This window comes from Oenanthe melanoleuca, chromosome 5 (genome assembly GCF_029582105.1).
Source record: "Oenanthe melanoleuca isolate GR-GAL-2019-014 chromosome 5, OMel1.0, whole genome shotgun sequence".
Taxonomy (NCBI): Eukaryota; Metazoa; Chordata; class Aves; order Passeriformes; family Muscicapidae; genus Oenanthe; species Oenanthe melanoleuca.
Genome location: NC_079339.1, coordinates 519,692 through 542,080, shown reverse-complemented (window position 1 = coordinate 542,080; position 22,389 = coordinate 519,692). Strand labels below are relative to the sequence as shown.

At 43.2% G+C, this 22,389-nt stretch overlaps 1 protein-coding gene across 3 annotated transcripts in view; it reads right to left on the bottom strand.

Moving 5' to 3' along the window:
* MICAL2 (microtubule associated monooxygenase, calponin and LIM domain containing 2) overlaps positions 1 to 22,389 on the bottom strand; it is a 107,628-nt gene that overhangs the window by 64,728 nt on the left and 20,511 nt on the right. For all 3 annotated transcript variants that reach the window (XM_056493899.1, XM_056493900.1, XM_056493902.1), the window contains exons 2-7: positions 21,739 to 22,099; positions 5,545 to 5,752; positions 4,796 to 4,912; positions 3,714 to 3,815; positions 1,762 to 1,917; positions 727 to 827 (exon numbers count right to left, since the gene is read on the bottom strand). In XM_056493899.1, coding sequence (XP_056349874.1) covers positions 727 to 827; positions 1,762 to 1,917; positions 3,714 to 3,815; positions 4,796 to 4,912; positions 5,545 to 5,752; positions 21,739 to 22,002 — 948 coding nt within the window. In that variant the 5' untranslated portion in view covers positions 22,003 to 22,099. The remainder of the gene's footprint in view (positions 1 to 726; positions 828 to 1,761; positions 1,918 to 3,713; positions 3,816 to 4,795; positions 4,913 to 5,544; positions 5,753 to 21,738; positions 22,100 to 22,389) is intronic.

The following is a 22,389-nucleotide window of genomic DNA, read 5'->3' as shown; positions in this document are numbered from 1 at the left end:
CCCCTGGCTCCCAAAGGGCAGGGAGTCATGGCATTCATCAGAAAGCCCATCAGAAAGCCAAGAGCCCTTCTGACAGCTCCCCACAAGTACTTCCTTCAGGAAATTACACTTGGCTGTTTTGGCACAGTCTTGCTTTGCAAGAAAAATCGACCTCTCTTGAGTTTCCAGGAAGGGAAATTTAAGTGGTGCCATAACACTTTTTAGAAACAAATTAAAATAAACTCTATATTTTACAGAAGAAGAAAAAAGAAAAAAAAAAAAGAAAAAGAAAAAATACCTCAAAATCCCAAGTACCCCTGAAAGGTCAGGCCATCATGTTTACAGCCTTCTTTATGTTTTGGCCACTTTAGAGAATTTGCAATTTAGCCTGGGGTAGGTTTTCATGCTTCCTTATTTGCCTGAAAAAACTGGACATAGATGTGCTAAGTTTGCCCTTAAACAACTGAGGTTTTTAATTTTCTATTTCCAAGGTGAGTCAAGGTCCCATTTCAGCCAGTTTCAAGCCTGATTAATTTAGGAAGTATTGTTTTCAGTTCTCTGCAGAAACTTTGAGCTGACTGGAGGCAAAAGCAATTTCTAAAAACATCAGAGCAAGATCCAAGTGACCTGAGTTTGCATGAAGTGATTAAGTCTATAAACACCCTCTCTAACATGCAACAGCATTTATGCATTTGCTTACTCTGGGCCAAATAAATAAAATAGGGGTTAACCAGCATTTTTACATACATTAATAATCACTCCTTTGTCCAGAAGACTCTGCTTTTTTGCTGTCATCACAAAATAATGCGTGCTGTCCTTATAGTAAACAATATTCTCCAGGTCAATCCCTGAAAAGAGACACACATTTGTCAGTGAGCTGTGCCCTCCCTGTGTCATTTCTAACAATGTGGGATTGATCCCAGCAGATGCCTTTCCTTCCTGGGATGCACCCACTCTCCCAGCTGGGATAAAGGATTAGTGGGAAAAATGCTAGGAAACAAAACTAGAGAGGAGATTGGTGTCACCAACAGGAGTTTTCCTCAGCAGAGTTTGAAGTTATTCAGCATTCTGGCAGGGACAGCCAGGTAACTACAGCATTAACAGCTCCTGAGCTAGAACAGGGTTCTACCAAGGAACAAGTGGGTTTTGGGTTGCTAGGGCTCTGGTACTGAGTCTAACCAGGGGTTTGGTTTCAATTATAATAATAATTTTTTAAAAAATCAACTGCAAATCAAGAATAGAACTGATTGTACTGACAGTGAATACAACTGTTCTGAAACTCCTCTCCATTAAGATGTGTTTCACAGTTTATATTTTTAGTACTTATGGCAGATGCTAGTTCTTCTCAGTTTATCAGCTCCACACATCAAAAGCAGGAATAAACTCCTCCCAGAAGGGCAGAGACTTTTTCAAAGGGTTTAAGCTGTTCAGCATGTGAACAGATAGAAACAAAACAAATCATGTCTTAAGGGAAAATCTCTGGGCCCTGAAAATGCTCTTCCAAATTTGTTCAACATAGCAGACATTTTTGCAGTTGAGAAAAATTTAAACACTAAAACAAGCCATGATGTGGCAACACCCAAGCTAAAAAAATATCCCACTGTACCATAAATGGACACCTTCATCTGCAAGCTTCTGACATCAACAACATTTTATCACTTGGAAATTTTTTACCCACATTACTCAAACCTGATGTTACCAGTAACTAGAGGGTGGCCTGGCACACAGAGCTCCCCTGCTGCCTCTTGTATTTGGTAGTGGAACAAATGAGGATGCACCCACCTGTTTCTTCTTTCAGGTCCTGGAAGAACTTCTGGTTGAAGATGAAAGCAACCCCACTAATTTCTTCTACCTTGGCTTCTGCAGTTGTATTTCTGTTTATAAAATTGGCAGTGATTGCAATGGCCAGCTTTCCACGAAATTCCTTCCTCCTGAAGCCTGGGGAGCAAAGACAGGGATCAAAACCACTGCAAACTTCAGACTGGACTTTCAGGGAGCTCGAGGCAGCTCAGTATCTTTCCTACACTTTATCAAACAACACACCATCAGTGGATCCACCATGCCTCCAAAATTCTCTTGAATGTAAAGAATCTTTTCTTCCCACCTTCAGCTGCAAAACTGGAGCTGTGCTGCATTCAAGATAGAGTCTGACTACAAAAGAAATGGTTGGGTGGGGAACTAAGGGAAGAAGTCAAGGAAAAAAATTATGACTAAAGAAAAACATGAAAAATATTTTTGACATGTCTGGAAATAGAACAGGTCCATTTCAGTGGAGGGAGACATTTTTAACATGCTAAATGGCAAGTTAGATATTTATTATATAGCTGGTAAACACCTCATGAAAAAGGAGATCAGCAGCCAAAAGCAGCAGAGAACAATGTGGAAAATAGAAACCTCTGTAGCAGTGCCTAGGTGCACACACTACCAGCTAATGACATTTTTCACAGATATTTGGGATTGAAAAGTATTCAGTGGCTTAACTGTTGTATTTCCAAGGTAAGACCAACTGAGAAGCTCCTTGCTTCATCTTTTCTTTCACTTTTCACTGAAAAAAGGCCCCTAAGCCACAATCTTGCAATCACACATTGAAGCTTTTCCATCTGTGTGTTCCCCTTAGCTGTAATTAAATTATGAAGTAGGACAGAGGATCCTTGGAGTATCCTTATCCCATTGCATATGACTTCAGCCAATATGTTATTTTATAGCAAGAAATAAATTGGTTATGAATTTTTGTCCCTGTGCCTCTTGATATGCTCTCGTTATTTCACTGGGATAGATTTTATATGACAACATCAGCTTCTGTACACCAATCACTCCCCTGGATCCTGGTATGATGATAAACATTAACCTCTCAACACACTCTGCAGCTGAGATAAGAATAATTAGGTTTTGCTGGTGCCTGACTATTCAAACAGTCTTTTATGGGGGACAGCTGGACAACAATGTAGGGAAATTTCCAGTACAGCATTATGAGGAATTAGCTGTAAGCACATTGTGGTTGGCAGATAAAAGAATAAGCAGACAAACTATGAAGCCAATAAAAAAAGGGAAAAAGTGTACTTAGAGAATGGAAACTAGATGGATATAATTAGAGTCAAAAGGGAAATACATAATTAAGTAACAGGTTTGTTCCTGTGATGCAGGAGCAGCTTACCCAGGGTCTCTCTGAGAGATACAGCTCAGGTGGTCTGAATTCTCAGCAGTGACTGACCAGGAAACATTTACCCACCCTCCTCCCACACCCTTAGAGCTGTTTATTATTTTTGCTACTGTTTCTAGAGTAACTGCTTCTGAAGTTCATCTCATTTACAAAGAAGCAAAGCCTCTCTTGCCTTCCTTAAAAACCTGCAGTCACCTTTTTGGTCATGAGTTCAAGCACGCAGGGCAAATTCACAGCACAACAGCAAAGGCTATGCAATTCCTGACATGTTCCTTGCCAGCCTCCTTCAAGTTAAATCATCACATAATTAGCTAACCTTGAAGCAGGCCCAATGGCACCACCATGCATTCTGTAGGCAGTGCAGAGACACAGAGCTCAGAAGCAGAAATGACATTGAATTCTTTTATTTTGAGCTATGACACAACAACAAAACCAAGAGGTGCCACATAAAATAACAGCTTTCACGCAGACTTTGTGGATTGAAAGGTAACCTGCTGCTTTGAGCTCTCCTCTGGCTGTCAGATCTTTCAGGGTACCCTAAAGACCTAAAAGCTAAAAACACACATCCACCCACCTTCTAACGTGTTCCTGCGGCCATCTGCACCAATGATAACATCAAATTCATACTCTGACAAAGGGTGATCCATGGGGAGAAACTCAGCCCTCCAACCTGTCTCTGAAAACACAAATGATATTCATTAATTCTTCAGTATTACAGTGGAGAAATGATTTCAGAGTCTAGGAAAGGGCACTGAGATAAAGGGTGCATTTCTCATTCTCTGGATCATTTAATGCAGGAACTTCCTCTCACAGCCACACCACAAGATGCCCAAGCACCTGATTCTCACAGAAATAACCCCACAGCCACCTCAGCAGGGCAGTACACATGTGGTTACAGCAAGGAAGAGCTGGCTACTAAAAGAAGAAAAATGGCATTCCACCATTAATGCTTTTAATTGTCTTCTAAACAGAAATTAAATGGAAGCATGATCACAAAGCTACATTTAATCTTTTTACAAAGCTGATTATGTGAAAGTGTTTGTACTTGTCCATATTTTAAAATTGTATATACTTTAACTACTTAAACCAACATACCTGTTCTACTGTCACTATATGACCCTTTGAAGAGACACCATAGTGTTTTAATTAAAGTTTTAAAATGTTTTAGTGCTACTGCATCCTAAATACTAGTATTTTAAAACCAAGAAAATTAGAAATCTATTTCTGTTGTTTAAAAATCTTGCATAAGAGTGCTGATAAGACTCTGTGTGCCAGTGGGAGTTATATTAAATGTGAACACAAAACAAGGCCGTGGGCATTTAATCCATCCTCAATATTTATATTATCAATCAAAATCTGTTTTTGCAAGAAGATCCCAAGAAGCCACACCAGACTCCCTACAAAGCCTCAAACACATGCCAGAAGGCATAGTACAAAAGCTCAGCCTCTCAGCCTGGGTTGTATTTTTAGATTTATCAGTGCTCTGTCACACTGACACTTATCATGCCTGTAACTGCACAGAGCAAGGCTGGCTGAATAAGAGGGGCAAAAAAACTGATTTCTTTAAACAGAGTTCAACTGCCTTGTACGACTTCACACAGCATCAGGCACAAAAAGAAGTTGCTGTGCACAGAACTGTATTATGATAAATTATACTTTGGTTTTCTTGATCTTCAGGAGGCTCCAGGACTTTCACAAATTCCAGGTTCACGTGAATTTCCACTCCCAGGATGAGTGCAACTTTGAAGAGGATGAGCTGAAGCTGTCGAATACCTGTGGAGAGCAAGTGACAAAGATGTGTCAGATAAGCAAGCAGCCCCAGCTGCCCCCAGCCTGCTGGAGAACTGAAATCCATTTGAACACAAGCATGCAGCATTTCTATTTCCCATGCTGTAATCATTGCAAACACAGCAACCACCACAGGATGTTGTTCTCTTCCGCCTCCTTTTCCTCTTGCAGCACAGTCTTGTCAGCAAAACTCTTTTCAGTTGAGTTTCTTAGAGTCCTTTTGTAGAGGTTTGCCTCTCAATGATACTTCAAGGATCTGCTAACCAGGATCTTTTAGAATACGAAATTTTGCAGCATATTTCCCCATAAAACTGTCCACTCTGCTATTTGTGTCTACCTCCAACATACTGGAGTAAATATCAGTATTCTCCATACCTCATAATCAAAACTTGTTGTTTAACCATACCAGCCTAACAAAAAAATTTGCTCCATAAGACTGTAGCTTTTTTATGGCCACTTTACCTTAACAAGACCATTTCTTTTCCCCTCTGTGTGCACACATGAACTTGCACATGCTTAAGGCAGATGAACTTTCTGCCAAACCAAGAACATCTCCACCAGCCTTCTTCTCCTGGTAACCTCTTACCCAAACAGTGCCCACACCCTCAGATACTTACTAATGTGATCAATAGATCCTGCACAGAACTTCCCATAAAATTTCTTCGCTCCCAGTCCCCGGAGGTCGTGGATGGTGAAGGGCCAGAGATGCAGCACATTGTTCCTTGAGAAAGTGTCCCTCTTCTCCACGACCACAACCTTGGCTCCCAGGAAGGCAAGTTCAATGGCAGTCCGCAGGCCACAGGGGCCACCTCCAATAATTAAACACTGCCAGGGAAAAGGATGAGTGTGACACACAGTTTTGTAGCACTTCCACACAGTTTCCAACTCACTTAAATCAATGAAAAGGATTTTTTTTTACATGTGATGTTCAGCCTATTTAAAAAAGAGGATAAATGGTGCTTAATGCAGACATAAAAGCATCTGATGAAGAGAAGTAAGAGAAAAAACAGAAAAAAGCATTTTTAAGCATCTGCTTATACATTTCCAACCCCCATTTAGCATTTCTCAAGTGCTTGCAGTAAGCAGCATTACAGTTGTGTAAAAGGGAGGGGAAAGGAAATAAGTGGTCTTAGTGTAGGCTTTTTTTATTTTAAAGAGGAAATGGGTGTACATTTACTAGATTTGCTGGACAAACCTATGATAAGCCAGCAGCCTTACAGTATTAGCACTTTCAAGCAAGGGTGGATGTAACAGCCTGGTTCACCTACTGATGTAAAGCAGGACATGCCAAGGGAACTCAGCACACTTGTCCTGCTCTGCCAGGGAACTCATCCTGTCCTAGGCCATTTCACCCAGTGCTAAACAGCCTCACTTTCAGGACAATCACACTTCAGGATTTTAAATATGAGTTTGGGTGTGCTTGGACAAAACCATTACAGAGGATTCCTGCCCAAATTTTAGTTGACAGCTGTAATTTTTCACAGACTAAGAGACAAAGGATTTCCAGAAAGCCAGCTAATTAAACCCCAAGCATATCTAATGCTTACATTTCCTTGACTGATTACTAAAAACTGATTAGAACCAATCTTATAGCTGGAGAATTCTGTGTTTCCATACCTCCTCCGAACCCCCTCCACTCCTCCAAACCCTCCTGGATTTCACAAACCCATGGGAGAGCTCCAGCACAGCCTGGGCTGTGCTGAAAACCCAAGGTCAGACACGCTGCTGAGTCCTGCACAGAGAGCCAGACACTGACTGCACTTCCAGAGCAAGCACAGCTCTATCTGCAGGCTCCCTGGATCTCAGCCTGGTTCCCATCACATTGCAATCTCAGAAAATAGAGTCATTTATTTGTTTTGGTTTGGTTTGGTCATCATTTGTTTTCAGATTTAACAACTTAAGCAAAAAGTATCCGGTGTTGACTTTTGTCCAATCTAAATCATTGAAGTGCAAAAATGTCTTTTCTCAATTTAATAAATAATTCTAATAAATTCCCATTGAAAGCAGGACTCCTGTGAGGTGCTTTGGCTTCACTTTAGGCAAGTGTTTTGCTAACCAGAGATATTAAAGTTAGGCTGCTGCCTTAGCCATTTGGCTTTGTTCCTCTTAAAAGAATGTACTTAATTCAGAATTTCAGACAAACACTCCTCACTGCATGATGAATATTTTAAAAAAATAATTAAAAAATCAACAGATGTAACAATATAAAGGAAGAAAATAGAGGGCACATGTAGCCCAGCTACAGAAGTGGATCACTGGTGGATCTGGGTCAGGCTTTTCTGCACATGCTTCCTGTGACTAACATGGGAGCTCTGAGCTCTGGCAAGTGAGTGATTCGACTGAGGCTTCACAGCTACAGGGTTTTCCAGTCATGCTGAACAGGCAGCTAGAAACATTTTACAAATAAAGCCCATACATAGTCTGATAAGGTGAGGTTGGTTTTTTCACTTACCAACTGTATAATACACAAATAAATGCAATTTTAAAGAAAATAAAAAATAAAAAGGAACTGCAGTCTTTGGAGATTTAGTCATAGCAGACCCTGCCAAGTAACAAAGCCCACACAGAAAACCCTCCGTTCCTCCTGGTGCTTTGCAACACACTGTTAGCACTTTAGGGAGGATTCTGCCCTCTCCCCTCCTCCTATCACATTGACAAAGTATCTTCATAATTGCCTGGAGACACCATGAAAAATGCTTGTATGTTTGCCACCAGCCATGGTTACCTCAGAAACACATTTATCTACATCACAGAGCTATTTCTTCTTTGATTTATTGAGGACGCTTCCTGCTGATGTAGAACTTACTCTTGGCACTTCTTCATCTCATTTTGAAACTTCTGGGGTCAAAACCAGCACAAAACCCTTGCAAAAGTAATTCTTATTAGATTTGTGTTCCTATTTTTATTAAGGCAGGGAAGGGCCCCTGCCACTCCCTGGTGCTCTGCTTGCCAAGAGTCCCAGAAGAAACCTTCCTGCAGCCAGCCTAGCACAAACTTTGAATGGCATCCTATTTCCCCCTCCTGTTATCCCAGACTCCTGGCCCACCAGGGCCTGCTTTTGGAACTAATTTCTTGCAATTTAACACAGATCATGACAGCTGCCATTGCACGAGGGAGTCTCAAACAATCAATCCTGAGTGAACAAATGCCCACATCACCACTCACATCAACTGCCTTCCAACAGTGCCAGACCACCCCCCACAAAGCTAAATGGCAACTCGACTTTTCAAAGCATCTCCTACAAATTATTCCAAGTAACAGCAGCTGAAAAGAACAAAGAGTTCTTGCATATTTCTTGCTCAAGCTGGAAATGAAGGGAGAAAGTCTTGTATAGTTTTCCAGGGCAGCTTATGAAAGGATAAGATCATGGCCAGACTTCTGTGACCTGCCTGAAGAATCAGTATCATGTGGGATGTTGCACCTTGTTTTACTACTGAGAGTATGCCATGTTAGTGCCAGATAATACCAAGAGAATATTATCCTTGGTAAAAACCTCTAGCACAAATGGCTGATCTTCTGCCTGCAGATGTACCTGAATATTTTCTGTCAAAAGAGAAGCTTCAGTGAATTTAACACATTCCCCAAGAACAGCACCTAAGTTAAGGTAAAATTACAGAAAGAATATGGGTTACAAAATTCTCATTGAACAAGACTCATCCAAGTTTCCAGGCCAGTAAGAGTTGCCTAGTGACTAACTTAGGACTATTTCAGTTTAAATTCATACTTAATAAGTAAAGCATGGACATTTTTGTACTCAACAATAAAACACTAATAAACTCATGCATATTTTTTATTAGTTGTTTATTCAAGCTGCTGAGCAAATACTGTGTTTCTATGATACTGTTAAAAAGCATTGTACTATTCCCTAAAAGATAATTGCTTCTGTATAAATCTTGTCCCACACTACAACCAAGCACAGTACACAATGAATTATTTATCTGAAATTTATTTATCTGCCTGAAATAGAGCAGAACTTCACGGATTTCTTCCTTCTACAATTAAAATGTATCAGAAATTTGCACTTATATTTAATAATATGAACACACAGAGAATTTGGTAATTCTCATAAGCTTGACTACACTCAAAGGTCAATCAGACTAAGAGATGCTACTTTCTCTCTCTGAGTATATTTGGGAATGTAAAATCTTAAAAATCTCCAGGAAATATTCCTAGTGCTGAGCTAAATGGCAGCACAAGTCACCTCTCCAGTAGCAGAGTGGCTTCTGTGGCAGGCACAGGATTTTGACATGATCTCCTGTGTATAATATACAAATACATGACTCAAAATAGGAGGGCAGGAAAGCAAGAGGGATACAACTCCCAAAGTGACAGAGGGACATCCAAGGACTGGCTGGGCTGATCCCAGAGGGCCACATTCCACATGGATTTGGACAAGGGTTTATTGGGGATGCACTATGGGCTGGCTGGGCTGATCCCAGAGGGTCACATCCCACATGGATTTGGACAAGGGTTTATTGGAGATAGGGCTTAATGCACTGCAGCATGAGACAGGCACAAAAGACATTTTCTGGAACAGCAATGACACACTGCTCTCCTGGAAAGGCTCCCAGGAAAAACAGCTGCATAAGCAGCTAAGGCAGACGGCCACCAGGAGCTTTCTCCACCACGATGCTTTCCAGCCCATCCCCTTTGCTAGATATGAAAATGCTTCTGGCAGAAATAGGACTGCTCAGCAGGACATTCCTGACTCACTGACTTAAGAGTTCATCCTCATCTGCAGCTCCAGATTTTATCACATAAATTCACTGACAGCCACCGGATACAACACTGCAGCCAAATGCACCCTGAACCCACTGAATAATCAATTTAAAGTTGGAAACACCATCATGGAAGACACTGAAAAATGCAAATCTAAATATGCCACTTCAGTCAACGTTAAAAATGTCACAGGCTGAAGCTTTGTCTTTAATAAAAACTAATTTTTCCATCCTTCCCCCCCACCAAGAAAGGCGGGGAGAAGACCTAGGAGCTAATTAAACTTTACAACAAAGATGATATAATCTTTAAAAAGGTGTTTTTCTCTGTTACACTGCTTTATGAGCTCCTTATAGAATGAGTAAGGTTAAAAGACATGTGATTTGACAAAAATAATATTCACTTAGATGCATTTTAATGAGACATCCTAACTCTCCAAAGGGTTACGTGGACACTGCTTAAATACACTACAGATAGGTCCAAAAATCTACCTTAAAATATTATTAAGACTAGCTGGATCTTGCTGAATGGGCATTTTTGGAAAGTGAACACCACATAAATACCACTGTTGGGGCAGTTCAGACCCCTAACTGCAACAAAACCCTGTGTCAGTGCATGAATTCAATGCCTCACTACGAGCCCACGGCTGCTTTAAATCCCTCCAGTATTTTACCCTTTGTACTCCCAGCTGAGCACCTCAGAAATGTGCAGTTTTGTCCTCTCCCAGATCAGTGATTGGCATAAACATATTTTTCTTTGCCCTCTAGGACTGTGGCATGGATGTGAGGCCACCCAAGCCAGGGTGACTTTGGCCAGAGCTGTTTCCCCAGCCCTGTGTCCTGCAGCTGCTGCACTCGCAGCTGGACGCACACAGTCAGGGATCACAGGATCTATCTTTACTGCCCTCCTGTTTTATGGAGTCAAAATGCCACAAGTGAAACATTAGTACATTTATTGCATTCATCTGGCTCATCTTTACTGGGATTTTTTTCTCTGTTCTGGAAGATAAGCTTCTACACGGAAAAAAAAGCACGTGCCTTCATTTTTCCTGGATGTATTTGGACACACTTGTCCATCCAGCCTCTCTGTCACATGGATACATGTACTAATATTAGACCTGTGTATTAAAAAAAAAAAAAACCCTTTCCATAGTTTGAAATTAAAACAATGGTATGAAGGACGTCTGAAATTCATATTCTGCTATGCCACACATTAACAAGGGGCTGTGTGCATTCAGGGTATTAGAAAGCCAAGAGTGCCTTCCATGATGTATCAGAACTGTCAGGACTTTGGAGCTTTTCTGAAGAGCTCTCTCAGGTGGCATTTGTTGTATACAAATCTGGTGACTTGATCTCAGACCTTTTAGAACAATTTGCAAAAACACTTCTTCAAAAAATTGCAATTGACAGTCATAATACAGCAAAGTATGACTGGAAACTTCCTGTCGACCTGCATCAGTTCCAGTTATCCAAAAAACCTAGACATTACTAACAAAAAATTGTTACACTGATTTCAGTAAACATATCCACCAGAAGCCAGGCAAGTGCTTTAATCCAAATTTCTCCTCAAATAAAGCCCAAAATAATTCCAAAGGATGTTGGATGGCTTAAGTGTGTTTGCAGTTTTCTTACCTGCCTTTCATTGTAACCAAAACACAGGGAAGAAGAAAAAACAAGCCCACACCCAAAAGCCAGAAGAGATTGCTTTCTTTTCTTTCCTTGGCCAGCTGCTTTAACAATCAAAAGGAAAACAAGATAAACCTTGCAGAAAGAATGCTGCCTGACTATCCCAGCCACGAGCAGGGCTGGCAGCATGTGAGTACCTGGCCTGTTTTCTGTAGGCTCACGCCTGTCACACTGAGATAGTGCTCCGGGGCCACACTCAAAAACTCAGCCAGGAGAGCCCAGAACAAAACCAGGACACATCCAGAGACAAAGAGCTGATGGAGAGAGAAAGGAATGAAGGCACCAAGAGGCTCAGCTCTGAGCACAGCAGAGACCAAGCCATGAGTCTGGGGAGCCTTGTGAGCAGAGACAATGATTCATCCTCTGCATGGTTTGCAGGGGCTTTGCTGGCCAGCACCCCCAGAGGAAAGGATTTCTCATGCTCTATGGCATCTAAACCATGCAGGCAGGTTGGTCAACAACCATGGCTCTAGCACAGCAAGAGCTTGGTAACAACACTTTAAAAGTACACCCCTGGTGTCCAGTCTGCAGAGAAACCTGGAACTTGCAACCAAACATCACAACAATCTAATAAACAAGCTGAGCTCCCACTTGGAACCTGGCTTTTTCACCTAAGTGGGGAGCCAAGTTACTTTGAGGGCATTTCACAGAGTACTTTCAAATATGTTCTAAAATCCATTTTTCTATCAGGTGAATTGTCAACCAATACCCATTTCAGACATGGCTTTTAGAAGCCAGTCCTGAGTAAATGAGCTCATATAGAACTAGACATCAGGTCTGAGTCAGAATCCAGATTTTAAAATTTTAATTATTTCTTTATTTTAAAATATCTTTATCATTTAATCCCATCATTCCTAACTCCTAAGCAGGATAACTGTACAGCAGTGTACATCAGCTATAGATGAGCTCAAAATGCAATACTGTACCAGAAGGCAACAGTTCTGGGCTCCTGGAGTCATTTTTTTTCCCCCCAGCTCATCAGGCAGCCTTCAAAGTCACTGCATTTCCACTGCTAGCACTCACAGACATTTAACTAATAAATCTCAATAGAGCTCCAAAAAGAATGAAAATCTGATTTTTTTTCTAGTTTAACTGGTCACTTGCATGAACCAGTTTACCATAGGTAAACTTTACCTTTTACATTTTTTCTTACAATTTGAGAACACTATGAATTACCATCAAGCACTTCTTAGTAAGACAGCACCCAAAAGTTCCAGCAAGCAAGATGGACTTGAATTGTTCAACCAACCAGAACTAAGAATATTTACCTTTAGCACAACATTTTTTAAGAAGGCTTCTGATAGTGGGGAAAGTTAACAGCACCCACAGAACCCACAAACCAGGCTGGTAGAAATCCATCACACAGTAAAAGTTTCATTTCAGCACCTCTAGTTGTTATTTCCAAAACCTTTTTTTGGCTGAAAACAAAGGTTGTGCATAATAACCCTTATAAAATGATGAAAAAAATATAAAAATAAGCATGCTTCAAAAAGAGGGGCAGAGAGCTGGAGACACTAGCTTTGGCAGCAAATTGCACATCACGAGGTGTACTAGTCTCTGTGACACCAACATCCGAGGCAGCAGAAGGGAGATAAGCAGTGTTTATTTACACATTTAATGAGCCTGTTTGTGCATTCCAGGCAGGGTGAAATGCAGATGCAGGCACCTGCCTCAGCAGCACTGGCCACTCTTGCTCTGCCAGTACCAGGGCTGCACCTGGGCTGGCAGGCACTGAACTCCCTAGCCCAGGAGCCCAGGGCTAGGGCAGAACCAGGGCTGGCCAAGCAGGGACCAGCCCCAGCAGCCAGGAATGGCTTCCTACCCTGGCCCCTTGTCTCCCACCCCGCTGAAGCACAAGTAAGAGAAAAAAGGGGCAGAAGAAACCTGAGAGGAATGTCTTTGCCTTGCCCTGAGCACTTGCTGATCTGCATACCTTGTTATTAGTGCTCTGGGTGTGTAGTCCTTGGCAGGAAGCTCGCTGCCATCTCTGCAGTGTTTTCTGATCTCAGCTGCAATCTACCCCGGAGCAGTTGTTTCACCTGAACTGTAAATGCTGCCAGGATGGCAGAGTGCAGGCAGGACAGGGCCAGGAGGAAGGAACACTTGCTGCTCACAGCTGCTCTTGTAAATCTTTGCAAGGGGCAGGAGAAGGAAACAGCAGGAGGCTAACTCACAGCGTGGCAGAACCACATGGTTTCTGCTCAGACAGCACCTCAGTCAGGTGAACAAACCCAGGGAGTGGTGCAACACAAGTCAGGCAGCATCTCTCAGCTGGTTTGTCAATTAGAAACAGCACTCTTGGAAAAACAAGAGCTGCTCTTCAGGAGCAGCAAATGTCCAGGGCAAAACACAGACTTTGAAAAGCTCATCAGAATCACTCTGTCAGCATCAGCAAGACAACCAGACACAGAAGGTGAAATGCCACAGCAGTTCTGGCTGTGCCCCAAGAACTCCATGGTGCTCCCCTTGGGGTTTCCCCAATGCAGGTTAGGTGAAGGTATGGAAACACCCTCCAGAGCTCTGACCACTCCTGCTGCTCTGCTCTGGACTTGCTCCAGTTTTTCTGCCACAATATTTTAGCTGGGGTCTCTACCTGCCCGAAGGAGGTGGCTGGATGTTTGGGTCCTTACAGGCACCAGATCATTCTCTGCAGCATATTCCCAATTTTCTCCAGATATTACACTCCTCTTCTGGAAGGTCCATAATCTCCTAGTAGTTTCTAGCAATTTTACCCTGTTGATCTCAGGTTAAGACACAAATATCACAGAGACCTGAGGTAGGAAACAGTCTGCAGAAACCTGGCTGTCTGTAGAAACAAATTATGTAAGTGCAGACTTGTTAGGGAACTGTGACAAAAATAATCCCCTTTTAAACAGTGTAGCAGAGAAAATAAAGTAAATTAAATTTCAAGGGATTAATAGGGAATTTCTACTTTTTCTTTTCAACAGATACCAATTAAACTTCTTTTTTCACCACGAATGCCATCAATGCTATGGGTTTTGAGAGAGAAAACACAACTAGAAATTTTCATGTTTGCTTACAAAAATAATCTCCTGCTAATATATTTTACATTTTCTCTTCACATACAGCATCCTAGAATTGTGGTATTCTGCATTCCATGAAAAGTGTATTCATCTGCAAGGCCTAAACAGCAGATAATGTAGAATTTTGTTTGTCAGCAGAAAGAGAGCAACCACATCCCCAAACCCCCCGTTCTCAGGGCAGACATGGGAACCTCGGGAAGGACCTCAGCTGCAGGAGACAGGAAATTGCCTTATTGTCTGGAACCTGGGGTTTAGCAGCCAAGTGCTTAATCACTTCTTGGTAGCAAAAGTTATGTATTTCCTCACTTATCAGCACACAAACGTTACCAGAGCACAGCTGGAAGCGTAGCCAGCAACAAACCACATCTGGCAGCGACCCTGGGACAACCACAGAGGAAGGCAGGAGAAGGAGCTGAGCCCAGCACAGCATCCTGCCCTTGCCCACACCAGCCTGGCTGCTCCAAAGAACCAAACCCCAAAGCCCAGCAGAGCCAGGGCAGGGCACACACCCTCCGTGACCTTTTGTTTCATTCAGACCTCATTAAGCCACTCACGGTGACAATAGTGGTGGCTTGTGTGAAAGCAACTGCGTGTCGCTCCCTGTGGGAATCTTTGCAAAATATCGAGGAAATCAGGTCAGGGTGGGACAGTTCCCTTCTCTCCATTACTTGCAAAGCCATTAAGCAAGGGACAGAGAAACAGCACAGGCCTGTTAAAATACAGATGTAAGGCTACTGTTACCTTCCAAGCCAAAAACAATTTAAATTCCACATGCCTAAAAAGTCTTATCTAGACTGTCTGATTGCTCTGCTCTGGCCAGGCTTCATTCCTTTTCATGACTGATAAAGCTGAAAAAACTGTGTGTTTGTGGAAGTGTCTCCAGGATAATGAAAATAAAGTGATTTCATTACCAAATCACATGCCAAACATTTGCTTTTGCTGATGTAATTTGGCCCAATCTCAGTTTAAAACACATCACAAAGAGTCAAATACTTTGTTTTGTTTTCAAAGAACTGTCTGCTCTGTGTCCTGTCATCACCCCAGCTTCTCCCAAAAAATCTAAAAATCCTCAGAGAAATGAATGCAAATGCAGTGTTCAACAACTGTGGTTTCACTGCGTGTTCATGGGTGATTTACTGCTTCTCCACTCATCTCAAGCAAATCCTCCTTGCCACTTGCCCTCATTAGTCCCATATTTTCTACACCTTTGAAACAGAAGTTGCTTATTAAAATCCTTAAAAATGAATCTACAATGGAAATCCAGGCAAGGCTTTAGAAGCCCTGTCCTAAAAGGCAAAAGCCAAGAAGCACCAATATCAAGATAAACAGCTTGTCTTTCAAGCATACCAAACACACCCAGGTGCTACTTTAAAAATCAGTAGAACATGTGGCCTTTAACGCTCCCAAAAATCTCAACAGCCTCTGGATTCTACTATCCAAGCGCTGTTTGTTTGTTTTTTAAAAAACACAACACACACACAAAGCAACTGAATGCCTCTTTGCAAAAAGCCACAACCTTTCATTCACTCAGCTTCCTAACTTGGCAGTCAACTTCTGGCTGACTAGTTCAAGTTTTGTGGACTTCACGAGAATGACTGTTTATTAAAATAAGCAACACTGCCTAATATATCTGCAACAAGTTTGATGTGTTCATTATAAACCCAGATTATAAGGTTCCAATAATTATTTTGAAGAAATTAGTAAATCCAGCAAAAGGGATGGGTATTTAGTCTTCATAGAGTAAAGAGGTTAAAGTTTTCATTTTAATATGGATATTTTTTTCCGTTGGAACATAACTGGCTTTCCCTGCTTTCATCTTTCAATTCAATTACTCAATTAAAAAACAAATGTTTGTCTTGAGGGATGCAATCAGTCATGTCAGTTGAACACAAACTCACTGCCTTCTGTGCTGGTATGTACAGCACTGGAGAAACCTGGCTGAAAACCCCCATTGCCTCTGAGGGATCAAATGCCAGCACTTGGGGAGGAAATTTGTCCACCTCAGCTGCAGGTTCATACACGCTGCAAGATTTGCTTAATTGAGAAACAAGTATTTGTTTAGCAAGGCAGAAGAAGGTGGGGAGGGGAAGCCATGTGGAACCCAAGCTGCCTGATTTACCACGAGGGGCAAGGCTGCAGAATGAATGTTTGTCACCATCTGAGGCTGGTGGGAAGAGTTTGTCCCTTACAGACCTGGCACCCTCTGCTCGTGCTGCTGAGCACCCTACAGCTACGGGACACAGCAGCACCCAGCCACACCAGAGCTGCTTCCCCTTGCTCAGCTCTGTGGCAAGGACCAAGCAAAGTAGGTTTGTTAACTCCCAAGGCATTCATCTGGCAGCCTTTAGCAATGGAGACAGTGTGAGCAGGAGTGGGAAGGGGCTTGAGGATAAACACCATCCCCCATTTTACCGCTCGCGGGTACACCAGCGTGGTTAGAACGGGGAGACACGGTTTGGGCTCAGTCAGAAAACCTCCAACTCTTCCTCTCTGACTCACACCCTGGCCCAGCTCCCCTGAAACCACAGGCTCTCTGCACTGCTGTGTTGGCCAAGGCATCACCATGGAGCCCTCTCTGCAGCAGGGACACCGACGCCACCACGTCCCAGCCAGACTGACAGCACGTGACAGGACCAACAAGAGCCACTCCATCCTTACCTAAGTCATGGAAACATGCTTAAAAGCAATTCCAGAGTCAGTAAGTCTCCCAACAGGAGTTTCTGGAAGGAAACCTCACCTACTGTAAAACAAGATTTGAAAGGCTGAGTTCAGGAATGAGTAAAGGAGAGGCCTCTGGGGACCAGGTTTAGTGGTGAATACAGTGGTGCTGGGTTAACCAGCTGGACTCGGTCTTAGAGGCCCTAAATGATTCTATGATAGACTTCAAGATCATTGAATATTTTTTTAGGATTTTATATGGTTCCATATATACATATAGGTATGTTTTTAGATGCACTTTTTTGAAGCTTTCAAATTTTGAAGCTTTCAAAACGTCTTCGCTTAATTTTATTTCCTTGCTTTATGCTAATATTGTTCAGCCTCGAAACAGCAGCTCAGACTGTACAAGCCCCTGCCCAGGAGCTGTGCCCAAGGTGGGGTCTAAAATACAGACAATGCTCAGAAGACCAAAGCTGTGCCCAGGAATTTGTCTCTCCTCCACTGGGGAGGTTTGTCCCAAACTTGTACATCCAGAGAGAAACACCAGAGTGTACCAAGGCAGCTGATAACTACATGGCAGCACTTTAAAAAGTTAAAACTTCAAAACCACAAAGTTTTCTTGGTTCTCAGGTGTAATCAAGAACAGCAAGCACCTTTGAAGGGGAAGGCATTTGCATAGTTTAGAGAACCAACACCTCTCAGAGTGAGCCTGGGATGTCTCCATGTGCAGAAATCTCTGTTCTCCTGAAGCATGGGAGAGCCTGAATTTTGGGTGCACAGCATGAGCCAGGTCCTACCCCCTGATACATATTCACACCTATCTCAAACATCAGTGGGAGCCTCTCTTTATGTGCATGCACATACTCGTATCATTTGCACAGGTAGACTGACAGTAAATGTAAATCAAGTGCCAGTAATGAATCTGCTCCATACACAGAGGCAACCTCAGAGTTGACTTAAAAAGGATAATGAATATACTAACAGTAGCTGGATGAATTCTGGTTCATCACTGCATGATGTTTTGCATGTTCAAAAATGCAGACTGACATTCAAACTGCTAGCATAGGGAACATGCATTAAACCTTTCATGTTCTTCAACTGTCCAGCTTCATTCCCTGAAGAAACAAATAATCACTCCAGAGTCCAACCCTGCTCCTCTGCATTCATTAGTAGATGATGAAAACCAGAGAGAAATTTTGTCAGGATAAGAAATGCATGCTTTTTCTGCACATATTTGCAAAAAACATAGTGCAATAGCTACCATTTTGCCTGGTTAGTACAAACTTGTGTTCCTCTCTAATGCTGGTGAACTGGGCAGGTGCCAGCTCCAGAAACAAATCTTGAACAGGACCCATTCCAAACTTACAAGCTCAAGATGTAAGGAAGTTTATGTTCTGTGGAGATTTATTACTCATAGAGGTGGACTCCTACAGTTTCAGAAAATTCATTTCTGCCCCAGTTCTGACCACATCTTTCTACAGCACCCTGGTTTTATTTGGGGGCATTTGTGGTTTTTTTTCTTCTACAAAGAATTCAAGGAAAAATGATGTCTCCAGTAAGACAACTCTGAAATAGCAGTGGGTTTGAACTCCTTGAAAATTGCTCAACCGGTTTTATTCATCCAGCTTAAAATTGTATCAGTGTAGAAACTTTGAAAGCCATATTTGGCAATGTTCTTCAAGAGCAGTTAAGACACAGGATTATTGTTATTTAGCTGGAGTGGAACGTTCTGTATGTATAAAACTTGTGTCTATTGCAATGAATAACATAAGTGTGGCTGAAGAGTTTACAAGCACAAAAATCAACAAGTACAGCATTCAGCTCTTGAATACCATGCAAAAAAAAAAAACCACACCCCAAACAGTTTTGGGATGAGACAGCAGATTTTCATTAAAAAACAACAAAAGAAAGCCAAACAAAAAAACAACCAGCCAACCACCAAAAACCTTCCATGAGTCAATGAGTCATTTAGAACCAAATTGTATCTTCTTTATCTCCTCCAAAGATTGGGAAGATTGCAAAGCCCTATCTGAGAACCATGAGCTGCAGGCTCAGCTGCAGCATTCAAGGCCATGACCTCCTTTTAAGTCTTGAAGTCACAGATTTCTTTTTTTTAAATGATGCCTACGAGCAACCTTGGCTCTGTTTACAGAGTTGCAACTGCAAAAATTCACTTCTAGCTCACTGCTGGAGCTGTGATCCTGCTTTAACAAGTAGGGTTTGTACTCTAGGGCTGATCTGCTTTGGGCAGCACAATGTGGGGGAGCTCTGGGCAAGGCTGGGCTCTGCTTCCAGGATGCAGCTGTGAATCCTTTTACACTGGCACAGCACACAGTCAGACAGCAAAGTTAAAATCCACACCTGTATAGGAGGGAAGGGTGCTGTGCATACTGCAGCATCATCCCTGCACTGCTGGGCACAGCCTGTCTGAGATAAGAACCCTTATCTGTGAGCAGAGCCAGAGCCCAGCACCACAGTGCACACAGGGGTGCTCACTCCTGCCCAGCACAGCATCCCCTTCCCCAGGGACACTCCTGCCCAGCACAGCATCCTCCCTCTCCAGGGACACTCCTGCCCTGCACAGCATCCTCCCTCCCCAGGGACACTCCTGCCCTGCACAGCATCCTCCTGTCTCCAGGGACACTCCTGCCCAGCACAGCATCCTCCCTCCCAGGGACACTCCTGCCCTGCACAGCATCCTCCCCCCCCAGGGACACTCCTGCCCTGCACAGCATCCTCCTGTCTCCAGGGACACTCCTGCCCTGCACAGCATCCTCCTGTCTCCAGGGACACTCCTGCCCTGCACAGCATCCTCCCTCCCCAGGGACACTCCTGCCCTGCACAGCATCCTCCCTCCCCAGGGACACTCCTGCCCTGCACAGCATCCTCCTGTCTCCAGGGACACTCCTGCCCTGCACAGCATCCTCCTGTCTCCAGGGACACTCCTGCCCTGCACAGCATCCTCCCTCCCCAGGGACACTCCTGCCCAGCACAGCATCCTCCCTCCCCAGGGACACTCCTGCCCAGCACAGCATCCTCCCTCCCCAGGGACACTCCTGCCCTGCACAGCATCCTCCTGTCTCCAGGGACACTCCTGCCCTGCACAGCATCCTCCTGTCTCCAGGGACACTCCTGCCCTGCACAGCATCCTCCCTCCCCAGGGACACTCCTGCCCTGCACAGCATCCTCCCTCCCCAGGGACACTCCTGCCCTGCACAGCATCCTCCCTCCCCAGGGACACTCCTGCCCTGCACAGCATCCTCCCTCCCCAGGGACACTCCTGCCCTGCACAGCATCCTCCCTCCCCAGGGACACTCCTGCCCTGCACAGCATCCTCCCTCCCCAGGGACACTCCTGCCCAGCACAGCATCCTCCCTCCCCAGGGACACTCCTGCCCAGCACAGCATCCTCCCTCCCCAGGGACAGGCACACACAGGCTCTGCAGCAGCCTGTGACTCACAGCCCAGCAATGCTTGGGAGATATCCCCACGGAGCCCAGACTGCAGCCCTGCTCTCATCCCCAGCCATCTGAAGATTGATGTTTCTCCCATGACACACTCAAGTGCAGGTCTGGGCATGGGCCAGGCTCATGATGAACATCTCCAAGTATTTCACAGAATATCTATCCCCACACTCTTCACATACAGACATTCTATGGCATCTGCAAGTCGGTCGTTAGTGCATCATAGAAATGTCCATGAATTTCTGCAGATACTTACACCATGCCACTAAAAATAAACCTTTAATCTCAAGGGCCACCAATACCATACTTTCATGGAAGGTGTTGATGACCTCCTCTTTGGCACCCTTGTAAAGCTATACACAGCCTATATATTTTATGTACCAACCCATTTCCACGAGTCTTCTCACAAAATAAAAATTAATTACTTTGCTTAGGAAGTTTACAGAACAAAGCCTTGGTTTTATAATGTCACCATTTGAGAGAAGAGTTAGTTTCTACATTTCACATGGCTTTTAAAACTGCTTTTTGCAGTTTTTGCAAATACTTCCTCAAACTCACCACCGTGGAAATTTGGACCTGGGGCTCTATGTGTATGGTGAGGTACGTGTGGAATATTTCCTATAATTTGTAAATCATCAGACACTTTCTCATTCCTTCCCTTTCCTGTCTGTTTTCATCACAAAGATGCTCCATGACATATGTTCAAGGACTTTTTCAAAGAACAAAAAGGGAGGAAGGAAGCACAGGTCAAAAAGGGAAATGAAGGGAAAAAAGGAGAGGAGAAAAACAGAGCCTGCCAGGAACACAGTGCAAACAGCTGCAATGACACTTCTTTACTAAACAAAACTGCTGAGCAGTGTACTGAATATGTTACAGGTTGTACCTTGCAAACCCCTGGTTAATAAAGCAAGTGGTCCTTGAGAGCCTGTGATGAATGCAGCCTACTTCTTCAGAAGTTTGCATCTTACACCTGTTTGGTGATGAGTTGTAAAATGGACAGGAAGTTTGAGACAGACTGGAAAACAGGATGTTTTAAGGCTCACTCTTCTATATTGTGGGTTTCCACAGAACTTTCAGAAGAAAACCACCTTAAAATTTGTATGAACCAGTGGATAACCAATTTCAGCACATTAAAGGAAGGGTACTGAACAGACAGATTGTATGTGATAGCAGAAACCTTGCTTCTGCAGAAAAACAAGTTTAAAAATTCCCAAGCTATGAAATCCAAAACTGAACTCCACTTACCTTAGTGTTCATACAAGACTTCCCACGTTTATACTCTTTGTGACTTGCTCTTTTATCAAGCTTGTTCCACAAAGCTTTGGCCTTCCATGTGTTCACTCTGGATTTCAGTTTGGTGTAAAAGTTTCTATTGTCCAAAGGATCCAGTTCAAGTTGGCGAGTGAGAATATTGAAGGCCTGAATGGTGCCTTTGCATGTTGATGCTTGCACAAAGTTTTCAAATATCTGGCCAGCTTGATTGTATTTTTCATCATCGTTTTCCCCCATGTTCTGAGAGCAGAGCTGGAGGAGAATGATTAAGCTGGAGCTCTTGTGCTGGGGTACAGGTGATCAACAACAGCCAGTACTTCCACACATGTTATTCCTAGAAAAGACAAGCACAGGTCCTATTAAAACAGGTTCTGCATGATAAAATTAAACCAACAAACTGCACATATACTGTATGAACATAAAACCTCAGCATACAGTGACTAGACAAGAAGGCACAAAAAGTTGGTAGTGCTACCCAAGTCACAAACAAACATAACACACTCATGCTGCATGACCTGTACTCACAAAGCCTGCTATAAAACCCTGGTAACTCAAGCCTACTGCTACAACAACACCAGCTTCACTGAGAGCTTGAGGATTTCTTTCATTTTTGTTTTTTGTTCA